This window comes from Dromiciops gliroides, chromosome 2, assembly GCF_019393635.1.
Source record: "Dromiciops gliroides isolate mDroGli1 chromosome 2, mDroGli1.pri, whole genome shotgun sequence".
NCBI lineage: Eukaryota > Metazoa > Chordata > Mammalia > Microbiotheria > Microbiotheriidae > Dromiciops > Dromiciops gliroides.
The window spans coordinates 490,781,453-490,803,699 of record NC_057862.1 but is presented as its reverse complement, the minus strand read 5'-3'; the positions used below and the strand labels follow the sequence as shown (position 1 = coordinate 490,803,699).

The 22,247-nt window shown below is 40.8% G+C and overlaps 1 protein-coding gene across 1 annotated transcript in view; it reads left to right on the top strand.

The window, feature by feature from the left end:
- The first annotated feature begins 1,794 nt into the window (after positions 1–1,794).
- The window catches only part of GRHL1 (grainyhead like transcription factor 1), an 81,250-nt gene continuing 60,797 nt past the window's right edge, over positions 1,795–22,247 (top strand). The window contains exons 1-8 of the mRNA XM_043981014.1: positions 1,795–1,836; positions 6,077–6,263; positions 12,233–12,303; positions 14,188–14,619; positions 17,035–17,191; positions 17,386–17,497; positions 18,608–18,705; positions 21,098–21,196. Of these exons, the coding sequence (XP_043836949.1) occupies positions 1,817–1,836; positions 6,077–6,263; positions 12,233–12,303; positions 14,188–14,619; positions 17,035–17,191; positions 17,386–17,497; positions 18,608–18,705; positions 21,098–21,196 (1,176 nt within the window). The 5' untranslated portion in view covers positions 1,795–1,816. The remainder of the gene's footprint in view (positions 1,837–6,076; positions 6,264–12,232; positions 12,304–14,187; positions 14,620–17,034; positions 17,192–17,385; positions 17,498–18,607; positions 18,706–21,097; positions 21,197–22,247) is intronic.

Genomic DNA, 22,247 nt, shown 5'->3' with positions numbered 1-22,247 from the left:
TTGATCAACACCTAATGTTGATGATACTGTGTACAATAGAAATTGAGTTTTGAAAGGAAGAAAAGATCTGAGAGGTGGAGGTGAGAAATGAGTATGTTCTAGACAACCAGGGCAAAGACACCAAGACTTGAGAAGGTGTTTGGCTGGAACACAGAATGCAGCAAGGGGAGTGAATATTTAACAAGACTGAAAAGGTAGGTTGGTGTCAAGATGTGAAGGTTTTTCAAAGCCAAATAGAGGGGTTTATGTTTGACCATAAAGGTAATAAGGAATTATTGGGGTTTATTAAGCAAGGGAGTGACTTGGTCAGACCTGCACTTGAAAAAAATCACTTTGTCAGCTATGTTTAGGAAGGATTGGAGTAGGGAGTGACTTGAGGCCAAAAGACCAGTTAGGACGCTGTTGTAATAACTAGGTGAGAGGCACCACTAGAATGGTGACTTGTGTGAATAAAAAGATGAGGGGTGGTGGAGAGAATTGAGAGGCTCTGTGGGGTAGCAATAACAGAGGGCAGGATTCAGAATCGGGAAGATCTGAGTTCAAGTTCGGTCTCTAATACACACCAGCTATGCAACCACGGGTAAGGCACTTAACGTCTTACTACCTCTATGATCATGGTTCAAATGAGCACCAATAGGTGGAAGGAATTTCCACAAGGGGAGTTCCCCCAAACAGCTTAAAACCACAGGTTTTTTTTTTTTAACTCTTCATATCGATTTCAAGATGCGGGGATGCAAAGGAACCTTTAACATTTGTCTTCTAAAATGAGGGTCGAACGAGAGAAGGTCCTTTTCAGCTCTAAAATGATATTCTTTTAATTTTACAATATAACAACTTCTGTTCCTGTAGTCTTCTGACCAGGAGTCAGAAGACCTGGATTTCTTAATGGTAGCTCTGCCAGTGAATCGTTGTATGGTTTTTGGATATGTCCCGGTCCCCTGGCTTATCCTGTTTCCCTATCTGCAAACGAAGAGTGTTGCCCTAGTTCTCTGGGGCCCCTTCCAGTACTGACGATCTGTCTGTCATATTTGCCTTAAGGGGTTTGGACAGAGGGTGCCTGCCTTGACAGTTTCCATAGCTTCAAAAGCTGTGGAGCCAGAGGCATTAAGGGAGTGTCCAGGTAAAGGGAGGAGGGGACTCTGGATGCTCACCACAGGTGAGGATCTAAGTTAGGGGTCGTGGGGAGGTAGAGGAGCACCGGGAAATCCAGGCGCTCTACAAACTCCGAGACTGACGGAATGGGGCACGAGTTGGTGCTTTGCCACTTGCCCCACAAGCATCGGGACAAAGGTGGTGAGCGCGCAGCGCGTGCCAAGCCCGGCTCTTGCTCGTCGCACGTCCCCCGGGATTCCAAACCCAACGCCTAGCACCCCGAGAATCCACACCCAAAGCTGCGTCCTCGCCTCTTTCCCCACCTTTACTCTTCTTTTCCACGAGCAGTGTGAATGCTCCAAGTCCCAATCAAGGACCTTCGCAGGTTTCCCAGCCCCCAGAGACCCCGCCCACGCGGCGCCAGCCAATGGGAAGCCAGGCCGGTGCCCAGGGAGGGGGGGCCCCCATGCGCTCGGCCAGCGCCGGGGCCAGCTCAGAGAGCAAGAAAAGCGAACCTAACCCGTCTGAGCCGCTGTCCCGGACCTCGCCAAACGCGGTCGCCGCGCGCCCGCCCGCCCGCCAACAACCAACCGCGCCGCCTCCTCTTCTCCCCCCCCCCACCCCCCATCGGGTGCACTGTCCCAACCCGAAAGTCCAGTTCTGCGACCGGGCCGGCGGCGGCGGCTGCAGAGAGAGAGCGAGACCCAAAGAGCGGGAGAACGAGATGACCCAGGAGTACGACAAGTGAGTGAGGGTGAGGGGCGCACGCGCCGGGACCCGGGGAGGCCCCAGCCCGGGAGCTAGCCTGACGGCTGGATCCCGCGGGTAGGAGGAGGGACCCTCCCACCGGTTGTGCGAGGGAAGATGTCCCCTGTATGAGGGCCTTTCTTCGTATCCTCAGCGCTTAGCATTGCGCCTGGCACATAGTAAGAGCTAAATAAATGTGCGTTGACCGACTGACTGACCGATCGTCTCCTGTCGGGCGAAAGGGTGGCCCTGGCCACGAGAGGTAGGTAGAGTGAGGAGATCCAGCCGAGGGAGTAGCCTCACCTCCTCCTCTTCTTCTTCTTTTTTTCCCCTTCTCTTCCTCCTCCTCCTCCTGCTCTTTTTCCTCCTCCTGTCAGCTTAGCCCGGCTTGGCTCCCACTCGCGGCCCCGGGGCAGTGCAGGTGAATCGGCGGGATGCGGGGGTTGAGGCTCTGGCCAGTGGAGAGTGGAGGCTGTTCTCTCTGAGCCTCCCTTTCCCTCTCCTTCTCCTGGCAGCTTCCCCTCTGGCCTGGATCGGGGGATGGGGGTGGGAATGGGGATGGGGATGGAGGACAGGCCAGGGGTCCTACGTGGCGCTGCGCCGTGGACTTGGTCCGGGAACTTGGGTCATGGTCCTGCCACCAGCCACCCGGGTGACCTTGGGCGGCTGTTTCTGGGACCTCGGTTTTCTCCTAAGATGTGGAGGTTGGACTAAGATGAGAGGGCTCTCAAGTCCCTTCCAGCCCCAAATCCCATGATCCCTTCGATCTCGTTTCCTCCAGTCTGGGAAGAGCCTTGTCTAGACATCTGGCCCGAGGGCACAGCACCCCCGACCTCCCTCCCCATCCTCCTCCCCCAATTCCCAGGCCCCGGTGCTCTCCTGGCCCTTTGATCCCGGGGTGAGTTGGGTTGGAGGTCGATCTCCTCGGACGGAGCGCACGTCTGGTGGCTCTGTCTGTGGCCGAAGCCAGCTGTGTGTGTAGGGTTGGTGGTGGATGCCTTTTCACCTTTTTGACTTCTTTCTCTGTCTCTGTCTTTCCTCTCCACTCCCCCCCCCCAACCTTATTCTTTGTTTAATTGAAACAACTCCGAGGAGATTCTTGGCTTTGGGGAAACTCGACACCTGAAAGGCGTTGGTCCTCCTCCTCCTCCGGCTTCTCCTTCCTTATAGTCTAGTCCTCCTTCATCTCCCTTTAAATGCTGAGTGTGAGAACAATCAGTCTGTGTGTCCAGAGGAGCCTCTGAGTCCCAAAGCTTCTTTTTCTACCTCCACCCCCACCCCCATTAAAAAAAGAAAGAAAAGAAAAGAAAAGAAAAAGAAAAAGAGAGAAACCCAGCCTCCAGTTACAGGGGCACAGGCACTTGTAGCTTCTGACTGTCCTTAAACAGAATCCTGCAGCATTGCTCTCTGCGTGCCACATCGCCACCCCCCCCCCATTCCCTTTTAAAATAAGAGTTCGGATTAAGGTTTAGTGAGAGAAGCTGGAAGATAGAAGCATTGCTACATGAGACACACCTATTTTATTCTATAATGGCCTGAGTGTTGTGGTGTCGTTTGAAAAAGAGATTAGTTGTACTCAGATTCAGGCCTTTGGTGATTTTAAATCGATGCGCAGATAGGAACTACGAAAATCCTTTCCCCTCGTGCTCCTTCCCTCTTCTGCTCCATAGCAGCTAATGGATTTCTTTGAGGCGCACCCCACAGCTGGAAAGGTGGATTTATCCAGGTAATCTGATTGCTTAAATATATATATTCGGCAAATAAATGGTGACAGAGAACTATTCTGGAGTACAAATATCAAGAGAGATGATATTTTTGTCTTTTGGCTCATTCCCTGGTTTTGTGAGGGAAAGAACCAATTGCATTTAGCTTAAAATATATTTGCAAAGTGCTGTGGGGCTTACTTTGTTATTTGCATTATTAGTGGTAATTACAGATTACTCAAATCTACACTATCAAGAGCATAAAACTTTTAAATTCGGATAATTAGCTAGAAAGTACTACATTTCCAGAGATATCTATAGATTTCCATTGATTAAAAACAACAAAATACAACCCAAAACAACAACAAACACCTAAAAAAATTTTAAAAACCCTCAGAATATGTCTTTTAAAAAAGGCAAATAGCTTTTAAAAAATTGCCATTTAACATAAATTTGGCACAGATATTTTTGAAAGTTTCTCTTCTGAAATAGACTAGGAATCATAAGTTCAATATATTATAATGGATTTTGCAAAATTTATCACAAACACTGGTAAACATATTCCAGTGTTTTGGTGAAGTCTTTGTTGAATAGATATAACTAACAATTAAGTAAATGGAATAAAACCTCTCCTACTTATGTAAGTATTTATTGATTTATAGTCTGTCGTAATCACCAAGGCACCCATTGGGGCATTTAGTACATATTGTTAAATGTAAAGTATTTTTGTGAAAAATATAAATGTGAAACTTTCAAAAAGATTTGGTTTGTTTTCTGATGTTTGAAAAATTTTGAGTATGGGGAAAGAAAAATAGCATTTTAGGAATGGAGGGTTCCTGTGATGTCATAACACTTCTGAAAGTTATTTTGATTATTAATAGTAATCACTGTAATATGTGACTTGGTTCATTAACTATAATCAGCTGTATTATTGCTCAGGAAAATGCCTACTCTTTACAATTTTAAAGTTTTTTTCAATGTGTTTAAGTAAAGTTTGTTTCGAAATAGACAATGCACTGCACAAATTTCTTTCCAAACTAAATACAGGTTCCTAGTGCTATGTGCCTAAGTGTAAGTAAAATGGTGATTTTGAGATTTATAATTCATCCCAATCGAGAAGGCAGCATTTGAACCCAGCTCTTCCTGACTCCAAAGTCTGCCTTTATTCACACTACCATCCTGCTTTCACCACCCAATCCCATCCCCATCCCCCAACCTCAATCAAAGATGGTCTCGTTTTCCCAAATGAATCTATAGCTCTGTTTTTAAAGGGTTTGGGTGGCTGCCAAACCCTACACTTTGTTGATAGCTTTAAAAGATAATCTTTCTACACTCACTCTTAAAGTAGGTAGGTTACCTTTAGGCCATTCACACATTTCATTTGAGTGTTGCAATGAGAAATGAGTCTTATAAACACCTGTAATGCTTAAATTTGCTGGTTCCCAGATTAGTGATTATTCATATAGTCCTTAGTATTTTCACTTTAAAATTTGTTTTTCTTCTTTAAGAGTCTTCTCTTTATACTTCTGCAGGTTTAGTTGTCTACTTCTTGGATATTTGCAGTTTGTTTCAATTATTAAATAATGCCATCTGTATAATAGTTAAGACTGTTTACATTTCAGATTTTTTGGAATCAGTGGTGTTTGTTTTAATCTGCTAAAATAAATTTTAATCTGCAATAGAGTCAAAGCACAGGAAGAGGAGGAGACTTTAGTGGAGTTTATTTTACTACTGTATTAAAACTTTACAAGTGTTATCCAGTAGGATAAATGAGAGAAGACTTTAAAAAAAGACATTTTTCTGTTTAAAAAACAAATCACTCAGTGGCTCTGAATGTACTGTTGTTATAGGTTATTGAATGTTTATCTTTAAGATAAATTGTTGAACTGTCTTGCCAGAAAATTACACCGCTTTGCTGATTTACAGTCCCCTTTGGCCACATTCCATGTTGAATCTTTAGGGAATTAGCAGCATATTATAACTTTCTCATATACCCCCAAGGATTAAATGAGGTGTCTCTTTTCCTTTTCACTCCTACCCCAATAACCTTTAGTTGGTAGAAGATGGGAACTTGCTGAAGGGATGAAAACCAACAGGAAAGAGCAAGGAAATAAATTGTAGCAGGGTGTTGGTTGAACCACTCTTATCCTAAGAGAATATAGTTGTGACTACATGGTGCCCAAAGAAAATGAATATTCTGTTGTTGTCATACCATGTCCTTATGTCTGTTTATGTAGAGTATTTGAATAGCAAGACATTCCCTTACATGGTTTGGCAAACTATGCAGTTTATGTTGGGTTCCAAGTATAGGATAGCTACAGGTTCCCATGATGTCTAAATACTTTGTATTCTACTGGGCGGCCTCTGGGGCTACATTTAAGTGGGCTGTTCTGTTCGATGATATCTGGCCTTAAATTGACTCACCTAGGTTTATGGGGCAAAAGAATTTCAAGATTTTCTTAGTGATTTTTAGTTGTTTTTTATGCCTTATAATATGCCCAATGGTTTTATTTGTCTGATTTTTGTTTTTAAAGCAAACGGCCAGTGTTGGTTCTTCAGAATGAAGCACTCTATCCACAGCGTCGATCTTACACCAGTGAAGATGAAGCTTGGAAATCTTTCCTGGAAAACCCTCTTACTGCAGCCACCAAAGCGATGATGAGTATCAATGGAGATGAGGACAGTGCAGCTGCCCTTGGCCTGCTCTATGACTATTATAAGGTAGCTCTCTCTCCTTGTTAAAGGTTTAACAACAGCTCAAGATGCACTCGATTAAACTGCATATAAAACAGTAATTTGCTAGTAGAATGTAATGCAAGTTGCTCTGTAGTGACTATAAATAACCTAATGAATACTCTGTTAATGTGGTTCAAAGCTGGAAATCTGCAATCAGAGAATCAAAGGATTGTTTGAAAAACTTATGAAGTAACCAGTTGCTCTAGGACCTATCTTTATAAGAGAAAGATGACGCTCTTACAAAAGATGATAGTAGGTGGGTTCTATTGATATACATTCTGCAGAAGGGACTCTTAGCTTTGGTAACAATTACAAACCAAATGAAAAAGCATTTATTAAGTACTATGGACCAGGAAATGGAACTCAGTGGCAAAGTGGATAGAATGCAACCTTGAATCAGGAAGACTTGAGTTCAAATTCAGTATCCAACACTTACTAGCTGTGTGCCCCTAGGCAAGTCATTTAACCCTGTTTGCTTCAGTTTCCTCATCTGTCAAATGAGCTGGGAGAAGGCAATGGCAAAACACTCTAGTTTGTTTATTTTTGTTTTTGTTTTTGTTTTGTTTTTGCCAAGAAATCCCCAAATGGGGCCATGAAGAGTGGGACATGACTGAGCAAACAACAGCAAACTAGGAACTGTGCTAAACACTGGAGATATAAAGTCCAAATAATATTTACACTGCATGTAAGAATTATTGCTGCTGATTCCCTATAGATTGGTCATGGCATGTGGATTACATAGTCCAGTGAGGACTAGAATTCTTACTTGTGGTATAACTTTGTTTTATTTTGCTCTAATCGAGGTGGTTTCTTTTTTGATGATATTACAGTGTGCTCTGTTGTCTATAAAGGAAGCCTGGAGTTCAAATGCTGTCTCTGACACAGGACAGCTTTGTAACTACAGGCAAGTCATTGAGGTTACTCTCAGTGACCTAGGTAATGCTTCACAACTATGAATTATAGAAAAATTGCTGTTGAGCTTTGATGGAAGGAGTTTCTAATACTAATGAAATCACAGGTCCAGTCCAAAACCATCACACATGAGTATTCTGCACTCAGTATGAAAGTAGAATTAATCTGTTTTTGTTCTTGTTCTGGACTTCACAATTCTTTTTTTTTTTTTTTTTTTTTTAGTGAGGCAATTGGGGTTAAGTGACTTGCCCAGGGTCACACAGCTAGTAAGTATTAAGTGTCTGAGGCCGGATTTGAACTCAGGTACTCCTGACTCCAGGGCCGGTGCTCTATCCACTGCGCCACCTAGCTGCCCCTGACTTCACAATTCTTATCAATTAGGGTGTATACTGCTGTCTGATTTAGAGACATGAAGAATATTGGCTTAAGTTTAGTGGTGCAGTAATGCTATTTCCTGCATTGATCTTCTTTGCTGTCCTTTATCTGAAGATGATGCTACTACTCATCCATCAGGAGAGCATATACTTTTGATTATTTTTCTTGCAGTGGTAATTTTTGTTTTTATTTTTGCTAGTTCAATATTAAGCCTCAAGGCTTTAATCTGGGTCCTCTTCTCTACATGCTCTCACTTGGTGACTTCATCATCTCACATGGGTTTAATTATCATCTTGGTGCTGATGACTCACGTATCTATATATCTAGCCCCAGTTTCTCCCCTGAGCTCCAGTCCTGTATCACCAACTACCTATTGGGCATTTCAAACACAACACGTCCAAAACAATCTTTCCACCTCCCCTCCCCACAACCGACATATCTTCTAAAATTTCCTATTTCTCCCGTAGGTACCCCTATCCTTCCAGTTACCCCAGTTTGAAACTTATGTGTCATCCGTGACTCCTCTCTTACCATACATACCCAATCTATTGCCAAATGTTTCTGCCTTCACATCTTTTGCATCCTCTCCTCTCTACTCATACAGCCTACAGCCACCATCTTAGTTCAAGCTTTTCTCACCTCTTGCCTGGACTATTACAATAGCCTCCTGATTGGTCTCCCTGACTTTAGTCTCTTATTTCCTTCACATAGCTGCTAAAGTAATTTTCATAAAACACACATCTGACCATGTCAGTTTTCTACTCAGTCAACTCCTGTGTTTCTCTATTGCCTCCAAGATTAAATAAATATAAACTCCTCTGGCATTTGAAGCCTTTCACAACCTGGCCCTAACTTGCCTTTCCACCCTTGTTATATATTCCTCTCTTTGCCATGCCAGCAAAAGTGGCTAGATCAGCTCTTACTGTGCTTTGGCACTGGCTGTCCCCTATGCTTGGGAAGCCCATTCCCTTTTAACCTCCTTATTTCATTCAAGAAGCAGCTCAAGCACTGTGGTCTACATCAAAAGTGTTAAAAACATGGCCCACAAACCTTCCTGAGGGTGGCCAGAACCCAGTTAAAATGAAATTGGGAAATGTTTAGCAAAATAAATAAAAACACAATAAACATAATGTTAATTTGTGGTTTTCTAAGTTAATATCTATCTGCAGGGATTCTCATGTCCAGTTTAGTGACCCCTGTTTCTATTTGAGCTTGACACCACTATTGTACCTGAAGTCTTTCTTGATCCCTCACTCTTTGTTTTTTTGTGGGGCAATGAGGGTTAAGTGACTTGCCCAGGGCAAGTCATTATTTGTCATTATTTTGTACTTATTCCATATATAATTATTCTGTATATACTTATATTATCTCCTCTAATAAAGTGTAAGCTCCATGAGAGTAGTAGTGGGTATTTTTTGGTTTTTGTATTTTCAGTGCTTAGTATAGAGGTGCACATGTCTTACATACTTTTTGATTGATTGAAAGAATGTAAGCTTCTCGAGAGGTAGTATTGTTTCATTTCTGATCTCTCTCTGGATGCTTATTCCCCTTCTAGTCACTTAACCTCCTTGGGCCTCAATTTCTTAACCCTGAAAATGGGAGGGTAGGATTTCTTTTTTTTTTCTTTTTTTTTTTTTAGTGAGGCAATTGGGGTTAAGTGACTTGCCCAGGGTCACACAGCTAGTAAGTGTTAAGTGTCTGAGGCCGAATTGGAACTCAGGTACTCCTGACTCCAGGGCCGATGCTCTATCCACTGCGCCACCTAGCTACCCCAGAGGGTAGGATTTATTTTTAACCTCTGAGCTTCCCTCTAGCCTTTATGTCTTGTGAAACAGCAGAGTGTCTGGCACACAGTAGGGAAATAATAAATGCTTGCCAGTTGTTGATTGTGTTTATTTAAGAGGCAAAGCCATTACTGATACCTTGAGTTCAAGTCTTTATCTTCCCTCTACCCTACAATAGCTTTGCTTTATTGTTTCCATGGGGTTCGTTGTTGTTGTTGTTCAGTTGTGTCTAACTATGAATTTTCTTGGCAAAGATACTGGAGTGGTTTGCCATTTCCTTCTCCAGTAGATTAAGGCAAACGGAGATTAAGTGATTTGCCTAGGGTCACACAATTAGTAAGTGTCTGAGGCCAGATTTGAATTTAGGTCTTCCAGACTCCAGGCCCCTAGTGAGATACCATGGTGTAGTGGCCTCACATCCTTCATGTAATTTTAGCATCTTGTCAGTGAGTGGCCAGAAGCCATGAGACAAAATGTCTTTGGGTAAAAAATCTGCTTCTAGCGCCACATTGCTTTTGGTGGTAAAGTAAGATACCCTTTCCCCACTTTGACTTAGGAAAGACTTTTGGCGATACAAAGGTGGGGAAGCAAAGAGGAATAAACTCTGTTATTGGAGACCTGAGCATGAAGTTTACTGGAATTCATTCCTGGCACCAGGTGCTGAGTCTGTCTTGTTTTCTGGTTTGGAGGTTATGGTTAGGGTTTTTTGTGGTTCTGGAAGAAATTTTCTGAGGAATGGTTCTTGGAGGAACTTTTGCCTAGGGAAATTAGTCCGAAAGGATTCTTTTGGCATGGAAGTTAAAGAGTATGTGTACTCTTCTGATGTGAAATTTATCAATCCAGTCTATGAAAAAAAAAAAAAAAGCAAATACAAGTTGTTAAGGTGGCAATTGAGTTGTGGCATATTTCTAATAATTTAAATTTTCAAAGAAGACCAAAAAACCCCTTTAATGCTAGAAAGACTGATAGGAAACCTATAATTACTTGTGTGTGTGTGCATGCATGCACGTTTAAAAGGTCCTGTAGATATTTTGAAAAATCTGTGAGCTTAGGGAAGGGTCAAGTCTTTAGTACTGCTTATTACTAGGCAGGCCTCTGAGGTAGGAAGTGAAGAACTAGATGCTTTTAATGACTTAACTTATTTATTCTCGGTTATCTAAATAAGCATCAATCATTGTTATGTAATATCTTTTGAAGCTTTACTAAAGTGATTTGAAGAACCCACTTAAGACTTAGCACATAGTTTACAAATGAAAATCTTTTAAAACTATATAATGGGGAAAGAAAAAAAGCAGCAGCACAGCTTTCTGTATCTTGGGTTATTGTATGACTTGCAAGGAGATTTAAGGAAATGAACCATTTAAAGACCAGGATTTCTGCCGGAGCAGTCAGTTGCTTACATGGCTGACAGGTTATACTCCCAGGCCTGCCTTTATATTTAACTTGGTCTTTAAGGAATGGTACTAGAGAAAATTAACTGAGAAGTGACGAGTTGACAGATCTTTAGTGTGTAGAAAAGTTTTCATTTTCTAGGACTTTACTGTATTTTCTGTATTATGCCATGTCAGTAAAAGTTTTTAAATGGCATTTATGCACAGGAGGCAAAATTTTCTGGATAAACTATCTTTCTTTTTTGTTTGTTTGTTTGTTTGTTTTTGGTGAGGCAATTGGGGTTAAGTGACTTGCCCAGAGTCACACAGCTAGTAAGTGTTAAGTGTCTGAGGCTGGCTTTGAACTCAGGTCCTTCTGAATCCAGGGCCAGTGCTCTATCCACTGCTCCACCTAGCTGCTCCTAACTATCTTTCTTTTAATGGAAGAAAATAAGAATAAGGTTCTAGTGACTTCTTTATTTGAAAACCAGAAAAAAATGCCTGCATCATTGACTGGGCTCCCCAGAATAAGTAGTGCTTCTACATCAGGATCTTATTGGAATCATGATCTTATGAATGTAGATGCATGCACCGTGTGCTTTATAAAAGGTGCCTAGCCTGCTGGAGGCCATCTTCTGGGTCTTTTAGTATTTTGTGCATGCCACTATGACTCAAAATGTCTATTATATTCCCTTAGTCTTGAGCTAAGTATTACCTAATATAGTGAAAAGCTAATAAGCTACATGTTAAACTAAGCTATATTAAGCTAGCTACTCAGTAGATGGAGTACTAGACTTGGAGTCAGGAAGACCTGTGTTCAAGTTGGATCCCAAGCACTAGCTACGTGACCCTAGGCAAGTCACTTAACCTTTCTTTGCTTTGGTTTCCTCATCTGTAAAATGGGGATGATAATAGCACCTACTGCCCAGGGTTGCTGTGTGGATCAAATGAGATCATATGTGTAAAGTCTCTGGTACATAGTGGGCATTATATAAATGCTAGCTATTGTTGCTGCTGCTGCTGCTGCTGCTGCTGCTGTTGCTGCTGTTACAGCTTTGGAAGAAGGACAGTGTTTAGAAATCCAGCCTCAGGACCAGGAGGATTTAGGTGCAGGTCTTGACTCTGACATCCTGGAGATATGACCCTGGGTAAATCACTTGAACCTCTGGTTGCCTCAGGAAACTCTCTAAAACTAGAAGTTCCAGAGAAGGTGGGGATGGGGGAGGTAACATGGCATTGTGGGTAAAGCCGCAGGGTTTAGCCAGTCTTGGCCTTAGGAATACCCTGGCTCAAGTCCTGTCTCTGGCACATATGGTTGTGTGGCCATGTGGAAGTTGGTACCTCAGCAAGTCTCAAGACGATAAAACACCAATGATCTCTGATATGTTTGGGTGGCAGGAGGTTCTCTGATGTTCTTCTTACCAGTGAAATCACAGGTCTGGAGAAAAAGAAATCTTTGGCTGGATCACCATTGACTGAAGACCTGAATTCTTTGTGTGTCTTAATTCATAAGGTTCCCAGAGAGAGAAGATTATCAACAGCAAAGCCAGATGTTGAACACCCTGACCCGGATCACAACAAAAGGTACTTGTTTAAATTCATGACAACATATGACAGCACAGTTGAAAGATGCCCCATTTAGGGGGCAGCTAGATGGCACAGTGGATAGAGTACTGGTTCTGGAATCAGGAGGACCTGAGTTCAAATCCAGCCTCAGACCCTTGACACTTACTAGTTGTGTGACCCTGGGCAAGTCACTTAACCCCGATTGCCTAAAAAGAAAGAAAGAAAGAAAGAAAGAAAGAAAGAAAGAAAGAAAGAAAGAAAGAAAGAAAGAAAGATGCCTCATTTCTTTGAGAATTCAAATTTGTTAAAGGTTACTGTTTTAGATTTGATATAGATAATACATGAGTACCTGGGGAGAGATGGATGGGCTAGGCAATTAATGCTTAATTTCTGTTATTGATCCTCACTAACTAGAATGCTTCTAGTTTTGAGAAAGTTACTGTTGCTATCTTTAAAATGAGATAACCTTACTCCTCTAACAAGATATCTTTAGAATTAACTTCAAAAATTTAAAAATATGTGTATATTTTTATCTTAGAGGAGGATTTAATAAATTAAAAAATAAAAACTTGAAATACCAGCAACTCTTGATTTATCAGCCCATGGGCACCTGGGTGCCATCGTGGATAACGGGCTGGGCCTGGGGTCTGGAAGATTCATCTTCCTGAGTTCATATACAGCCTTAGATACTTACTAGCTGTTTTGCCCATGGCAAGTCACTTAACCGCATTTGCCTCAGTTTCCTCATCTGTAAAATGAGATAGAGAAGGACATGACAAACCACTCCTGTATCTTTGCCAAGAAAATTTCAAATAGGGTCACAAAAAGTGAGATATAATTGAAAAATAACTGAAAACCAATTGAACAGCTCTTGGTTTATCAGCACATGGGTTTATCCATAGCACATTTAATTTAAAGTTGACTTCAATGACATATCTTAAGTGTTCTACCACAATGCTAGTTGATGTGATCCTGGGGAACCAGCACTGTATCCAAAGAACATTGTTTTGGGTATCAAAGGGACTGGTTCAAATCTTAACCTTGGGTAACCTTGGGCAAATAATTTTTTTAAACTTCATTTTTCTCATTTGTGAAATAAGGGGGCTGGACTAGATTGAGACTAAAGTCCCAATGAAATGTAAATTCTATGAAATGTGAGCTCATTTTGATGGCTGCCTAAGAATAACACCTAAGGAAAACATACTACATATTCCAAAGTTCTATAAAAATAATTTGGGGGATTTCGGATATTTCAGGCTAACCATCAGAGGTATACTGCTTTATTAGCAAAGTAAATGATGAGGTGACTCCATAGTGAACCTTTTTGAAAATAGTTCTAATTGTTTTAATCTGCAGGATTGTGGAATTTTTTGAAATCTACTACACATTAGTCTGCTATTAAATTTTACCTCCTGGAAACAAAAGAGAAGTGCATTTTTTTAAACTGTCATCAAAGCCAAAATCTCTTAGGTACAAGGAATCAAAGTGGAATTGGCTTTCATTTACTTAAAATAAAGGTTAAGACAGCAGGGGTGCTGACAAAAGTAATGCTTGTTGGGATGTGTGACATCACCCAGGTTAGCTGCATTTGTAGCTATGTGCCTCTAGAGAGAGAGGATTGTTTTCCTTTATCAAGATGATTTCAAAATAACATGTTTAAGGGGATTGCTTAGCAGTACCCTACATTAACTTCTATCTAGTACCCTTGGGTTTAACTTGCAACTATTTTGAATGATTTCATTCCTCCAATTATGGGTTTTGAGCCATTTCTAGTTTATTTAGTCCTCTGCCAGTAAATTGTGCATGGCCTAACGACATGTTTAAATACTTTTGGCCAAGAAAATTGTCGAAAAGGTATCAAAATTGAGCTTCAAAACATAGTTTTCTTCTCTTCTCTTAAAGAAACAGCATACCAAATGTGACTGAACAACCCCTCATTTCTGCTGGAGAAAACAGAGTGCAAGTTCTGAAAAATGTGCCATTTAACATTGTCCTACCCCATGGCAACCAACTGGGCATCGATAAGAGAGGTCATCTAACTGCCCCTGACACAACGGTCACTGTGTCCATAGCGACAATGCCTACACACTCCATCAAGACGGAATCTCAGCCACACAACTTTGCTGTAGGAATTCCCCCGGCTGTTTATCACCCTGAACCCACTGAACGTGTAGTGGTGTTCGACCGCAGCCTTAACCCTGACCAGTTCAGCTCAGGTGCTCAGCCCCCAAATGCTCAGAGGCGTACTCCAGACTCCACCTTCTCAGAGACCTTCAAGGAAGGCGTGCAAGAGGTACAGGAAACAACAAATCTTCCTAATAGGGCTGTGCATAAGTATCAGGTTCTACCTTTTCCTTGTTATATAAGACTGAAATCTCAGTCTGAAATGGATTAGAAATAGAAGATTTTTTTAAGGGAAAAGGCCCATGGGTATAATTGAGCAAACTAAGCCTATAAAACCAGAAATAATTATCAAAAGCACATGGCTAATCTTACCAGCAGTTGGTTTTAAAGATCATGATTTCAACTAAATAATTTGCTGAAGGGTAGAGAAAAAACCATTTGTAATCTCATTCACAACAGGTATCTTTATGTAGTCTGCCTAATTTAAACTGTACTTTACTAAAACTTACACTGCCTTTTAGAACTACTCATTCCTTCTACATGTAACCATATAATTCCTTTTTATCATGTATATGCTTTGTGCCTCTTGGTTGTTAACCATAATTCTAAACAGTGATTTGCTTAACCTAAAAGAGGTAGTGAAATCCTGATGTCAAATTCATGTGTGAAGTTTACAAATAACTCCACTGACTTCCAAGTATATTCTCCTGGTAAATGTTAAATTTGGTACCAGGTAAGGAACAGGAAAATGTGAAGGTAGAGCTTGGTATTAGAAACTGAACAGCAACAATTCTTGAGAAATACTCCAAATTTATCTAGCCAGAATGTAAACTTGATACTGTATTTTGAACTTGGCACTCTGTAATACTTGACTTCTAAAGGAATAGGCCAATTGAGCTTCTGATTGCAAAGTCTAAAACTTAAATCATAATTTGAATGTGTGGAGAAGATGGGCAAGAGGAACATTGAATCACAAATACTTGTGGGGAGTGACCAGAATCAGTTTTAATTTACATGGCTTGTTTATGAAAATGGATATTGGGAGGGTATGGGTTACTCTTAAGTTGCATCCTTTCGATGCTGTACCAGATCCTGCATTTTTGCAGGCCAAAACTTAGTCTTTTGTAACCATGACCAGTCAAGTAATTGGCCCTTATTATATTGTTTGTATTTCAGGTTTTCTTTCCTTCGATCTCAGTCTGAGGATGCCTGCAGGATTTCAGAGGACTATGTGTTTGACAGTGGTCTCAGGGTAATTATAATTTATGTAACTTTTTTTGCAACTTATGAGATTTTAAAGTCATTTTTGACCTGTTCTTCATGCTTTGATGAAGACTTGTTCCTCATTTTATTATGTCAATAAGCTATTAGGAAGAATGGATAGCAGTCTAATTATTTACTTGCTAGGATTTTCTTAGTGACAACTGATTTTGGTGCCAGTTATGATCTTTCAGGAGAAATCTTTTACATGTAACTGTTTCTCAAGTAAGAGTTCTTTAAATAATAGAACTGAAGCCTACCTGAGCTCTCGTCTCACCTATGATGTTTTAGGGTGGGAGGCTAATGTAATGTAATCTATGAGGTAATATAAATAAAACACTTGGCAAGCATTAAATTGCTCAGCAAATGTTACTGTCATGGAGTCTAGGAGAAAAAATGGGAAGAGAGGAGGTGGGTTATAGCTAAGAATTCCTTCTAGTTATAAAATTCTTTGTTTCTTTGACAATTTCAGAATAAAATAGATTGTTGCAAATAAGTACAAAAGAAAACCACTTTAAAAATTAACCTACCTCACTGTGTGACCCCTGGGCAAGTCACTTAACCCCAATTGCCTCACTAAAAAAAAAAAAATTAACCTACCTCCTTCCAGGGGCATTTACAAGGTATAAAATGAAGTCAACAGAACTTACTATTTACCTAACTGAAATTGTTACTTGCATTGGGAAACTGACTATTTGAAATACTGTAGTGAATACCGAAGAACAAACAAGTTTTTAGAGATAGAATTTTTCTGGCCCTCTGGTTATATATTAGAACGAGAGGCATATCTGCCTTATGTGTTTCTCTTCTTCATTAGTTAATTGATTAATTCACTAGACAATTGTCTTCTGTGAAATTTCAGTAGACCATTTAGATGCTATGTATTATAATAATGATTGACATTTAAATAGTACTTTAAAGTTTTTTACAGATTCTTTACATAGTTTTCCCTTACAAAAATCCTATGACATAGTTATCATCCCATTTTAACAGATAGGAAACTTAAATTTTATAGAGGCTAATGATCTGGCCCAATAGTCACACATAGTAAATGGCAGAGTGGGTGACTTAAACCAAAGTCTTCTTTGGTTCTTTTCCAAATCCATTGATCTCTCCCTTCAACATGTTACTTTTCAAGTGGACTGAGGTTTTTTTTTATTGTTAAGTACTTTTGTGTGAAAAATTATTTTCCTCATGGAAATGCTGTAAGAAAGAAGTCTTTCTTAAGATGGCAGGGCCAATTGTATTTTCCTTAGCAATTTAGTATATCAATGGATTCACTGGACCTTCTCCAAATTAAACTAAAGCACATTGGTAGCCTTCCAGAAGAGGACCTTAGTCTTCAATGCTGTTTTTGTCACATAGGAACAACTTTGAATATACTCTAGAAGCCTCAAAATCCCTTCGACAGAAGCCAGGAGATAGCACCATGACATATCTGAACAAGGGCCAGTTTTACCCTGTCACCTTGAAAGAAGTGAGCAGTAATGAAGGAATTCACCATCCCATCAGCAAAGTCCGGGTGAGTGTGTGGTCAGTTTTTGCTCCAGGAAGTGAGGGACAAAGATTCTATGTTCTCTTCCTAAAACAAAACTCGCTGCAGGTCCCAAACTGTAGCCTTAGGCCTCAAATGCAAAGTCTAATGTCAAGTAACACTTCTCAAAAAAGATTCACCCTCTGTTTTCTCAACTTCTTTAACCTTTTGTCTTCTCTCAGAGTGTGATTATGGTGGTGTTTGCTGAAGACAAAACTCGGGAAGATCAGCTAAGGCATTGGAAATACTGGCACTCCAGGCAACACACGGCCAAACAAAGATGCATTGATATAGGTAAGCAGCTCATAAGCCTGTTCTTACTCTCAGAATTGCAAGCACCCATTTTTTTTTTCTAAATCCAATTTTTTTTGGCAGTGATCAGCTTCCTGACAAAACCAATTTATTTTTTCACCAGCCACTAGCCTTTTCCAAACATTGTCCTTGGCCTCTCAGAATTGTCTTTGTCCTCACTTTTACTTCCTTCATAATGACTACTGTGTTCCATTTAAAGGTGGGAACTCCAGATATACAGTAAGCACAAAGGTGTCTTCCTCCCCATACCATTCAAGGATTTGGGGGGGGGTGTTGTTTATTCCAAAGCAAATTTCTATCATTTGGAGAAGGACAAAAAAAGAAAATACTTGGGCAGCTAGGTGGCCCAGTGGATAAAGCACTGGCTTGGATTCAGGAGGACCTGAGTTCAAATCCATCCTCAGACACTTGACACTTAACTAGCTGTGTGACCCTGGGCAAGTCACTTAACCCTCATTGCCCTGCCAAAAAAAATATAATAATAAAAAGAGAAAGTACTATTGATTGAGAGTTGCCTATAGGCAAAACAGGAATATGACTTAACTCTAGCCTTCCTTAGTTGCGAAGCAAGCTACACTGCCAACCCTTGATGTCTGGGACTAGAGTTAGAGATTAATCATCTGGTTCTTAACAGGAAACTTACATGCAAATTCATGTTTTCTGAAGTAATTTTATAAAGAGTTTTATCTTTGTATTGTCCTTTGGGGTATAGCACGGATGGTGGTTGTTATGCTCAGTAGCATTCCCTCCTCACCCCATTTTCTCTAGAGCCCTAGATTAGGAGTGAGGAGGATGTGGGAGCAAAGTCTTATTGTACCACTATCCTTACGATTTTTGGAAACTCGATTTACCTCTCTAGGTATCACTTTTGTCCTTTGTAAAATGAGAGAATGTGGGACTAGGTGATTTCTATGGGCTCTTAGAGGCTAGAATTCTTTTTTATCTTTAATGCATTCTCTTCAGTCCAAGAATATATTAGCTTCAAATTCCATAGGGAGATGAAAAACTGTATCTTGACAAAAGTTTCATATACCCCAACTTAAATAGAATTCACAGATTTCTCCTTCCTCTTTTTCACTGTGTCCCCTATAGCTGACTATAAGGGTAAGCTTCAATACCATCAGGTAACATTGAAGAGATTGCCTACAATCGCATTTCTTTCACTTGGGACATTAACGATGAAGCAAAAGGTATGTAACAAAGCCCCAAAGGGCTTCCTGTTCTTTCTGTTTTGTGAGGACGATAGGGAGGAGCAGAGCGCTAACAGCTGACATTTTCTTTGGGCATTTCATTTCTGTACTACGCAATAGATTGAATCATGTTTGATGAGAAGGGTAGGTAGGCAGTTACTGTGAGTCATGAAATTTGATGAAAATGAGATGGGATTGGGAAGGGAAGAAAAGAAGTATTATACCATTAGGGTTTTTCCCTCCTTCCTAAAGAACCAAGATGACTCTCTTGTCTATCTTAACTTTCCCAAAGAAAGCTCGTGCCAACATTTTAAGAATCAAAGCAAAGCGATTTCTTCCCATTCTCCAGCAAAGATCATTTATCTTGACACATCTACGCATGTGTAGGTAGTGAAGGAAGCCTTAGAATTGGAGTCAGGAGCTTGTGAATTTCAACCCTCAACCACTAACTCACTATTTCACCTTGATTGTGATTCAACTTCCTTCTGACTCTAGGTTTTCAATCTGTAAAATGGCGTTAGTAATACCTGCCTACTCCCTCACTGATGGGGCTATTGTGAGAATTAATAAGATAATGTCCCTAAGGCTCTTTAGGTTTCTTAGAGAAAGGCTTTACATTAAACGGATCATTAGAGTATTTTATTTCATTGCATTTTTTTTTACAAGTTCAACCCCCCTCATCCTGTTCTAAGTCAAATTTCTTAAACTGTGGGTCATGGGGGGGTCTGTAAAAGTTTGGTAACAAAAAATGGTTATATGTACCTCTTTTATATACCTATATTAAAAATTTCTCAGATGAAAAGGGGCTGCGAGTGGAAAGAGTTTAAGAAGCCCTGTTCTAAGTAATTCTTCTTTCTTGTTCTTTTACAAGGTGTTTGAATGATTATCACTGATGGTCATTTGGCTAATCTGGTGTCCTTTAAGAAAATGTAGGTTTACTTTTTCAACCTATTGGTCCCCCATACCTTACTAAAATATTTTCCTTTTATTGTTTTGTTTGGTTTTTTTGAGGGGCAGTGGGGGTTAAGTGACTTGCCCAGGGTCAAGTGTCTGAGGGCCGGATTTGAACTCAGGTACTCCTGAATCCAGGGCCGGTGCTTTATCCACTGCGCCACCTAGCCGCCCCAATATTTTCCTTTTAAGCTAGGTGGCCAGTGGATACAGCACTGGTCCTGAAGTTGGTAGGATTTGAGTTCAGGTCCTCATCTCAGACATTTACTAGCTGTGTGTACCCTGGTTAAGTCACTTAACCCCAACTGCCTTAAACATCTGGGGCCATCTCTAGTACTCCTGATTTATATCTTGCATTGCACCCAGATGGCTCTGGAGGAGAGAGTGAGGTTGGTGACCTTGCACAGCCCTCCCTCACTTAAATCCAATTCACTGCAAATCATGACTTCACCCCAATGTCATGGTCCTCTTTGAGAATGAAGGATAAACATCACCTTCCCCTAAATCATTGAAATACTGAATCCTACCCCTTAAGTTCATTTCGTTTAGGAACTGAAGAGTTCATATGGCATGTTCATAGCAAAAAGTATTTCTTATTCAGGAATTTGATTTTTGTAAGATTAAGAATGTCTCATTTTAAATAACAAGGACTGTATTCATTGTTGGGAATAATTTAAGAAACATTTGAATCCAATCAATAAGCATATATAAAGTACCTATTCAAGGACAGGCATTTTGTTGGGTGATGGTGATACAGAGACAGGAATGACAATCCCTGTTGTCAAAGAGCATCCATTTTCATTGTGGGAGACAGCTTGTCCAGTACATGTCGAGTAATAACAAAATAAATATGAGCTAGTTTGGGGAAGGAGAGTGGGCCCTGTTAGCAGGGGGATGAAGGAAGGCTTCAAGTAGAAGGTGGTACTTGAGCTGAATCATAAAGAAAGTAGGGGATTCTAGGAAGTAGAAGCAAGGAAAGGAAGAAATGCATTCCAGGAATGGGGGGTGGTGTGGCCAGTGCAAAGGAAGATGGGAGGTAGAATGCTCTATGTAAGGAACAACAAGAAGGGCAGGTTTGACTACATGATAGAGTATAGGAAGGAGAGTGATGCATAATGAGGGTGGAGAGGTAAGTTGGCACCAGGTTGTGAAGATCTTTAAAAGCCAGAAGAGTTTCTATTTTATCCAAAAATCACTATAGAGGCATTTGTGTTTATTGAGGGAGTGACATAGTCAGACCTGCATTTTAGGAAAGTTGTTTTGGCAGATGAATTAGAAAGGTGATAGACTTGAGGCAGGGAGGTCATGCAGCAGACTATGTGAGAAGTGATGAGTGCCTGATAAGGGTGGTTTCTGTGTGAGTAATGAGAAAGGGGGATGTATCTGAGAGATGTGGTGGATGTAAAAATGGCAGTATTTTGTAGGTGATTGGCTCTATTAGGTGACAGAGAATGAAGAATCAAGGATACCTTTAGGTTGGAAGCCTAGGAAACTAGAAGGGCTGTGGTTGCCCTTGATAGAAACAGGAAGTGCAGAAAAGGTATGGTTTTAGGAGGAAAGGTAATGTGTTCTGTTTTTGGGCATATTGAATTTGAGTTGTGTATGGGACTTCTATTTTGAATAATAAGTAGTTTGTAATGTGGGACAAGTGTCAGGAGAGATGTTGAGGTTGGATATATAGATCTGGGAGTCATCTGCATGTAGATGATAATTATGTCAATTCACATAAGTTTTAATTATCAAGTCAGAAATTACAGGGAGAGGGACGAGAAGACATAGGACACGGCTCTCGCCTTGAGATAGACTAAAAAATTAAATCCTTGGTTACTTTGGAGAGAGCAGTTTCAACTAAGTGATAAGATCAGAAGCCACCCTGAAAAGGGTTAAGGAGAGAGTGAGAGGAGAAAAAGTGGAGGCAATGAGTGTAGGAAGCTTTTTTTTGTGTGTGGGGGGGGGCAATGGGGTGACTTGCCCAGGGTCACACAGCTAGTAAGTGTCATGTGTCTGAGGCCAGATTTGAACTCAGGTACTCCTGAATCCAGGGCCAGTGCTCTATCCACTGCGCCACCTAGCTGCCCCCTAGGAAGCTTTTTTTTAGGAGTTGGCCTGAGAAAGGGAAGAAAGATATATTGATAGTTTGAAGGGACGGCAGGGTTTTTTGTTTGTTTGTTTTTAAGGATGGGGGAGACAGGCATGTAATTAGACAGCATGGAAGGAAACAGTATGTGAAAGGGTAGGCTCTGGAAAGAGACTGAAGATTAGAAAGAGAGAAGTGATGCTTGCAGGGCAATCTACTGAAGAAGACAGGAAGGAGAGAGTACATTCAGAGCAGTTAGCATTGGGGAAGCCACTTCATTATCAGATTTAGAGGATAAGAGGAAATATTGGGGAATGACAAGGGGTTTTGAGATGAAGAGAAGAGGGAGTTCATGTCATAGCAAATGGCCTCTATTTTGTCATTAAAGTACAAAGCAAGTTCCTCAGTTTGAAAGAGGGTCAGGGAAGAAGAGATGTGGAAGGTTTTAGGAGAGAAGAGAAGATTTGGAACATACTTTCTGGGGAATGGAATAGAAAATTGGGGAGGAGTAAGA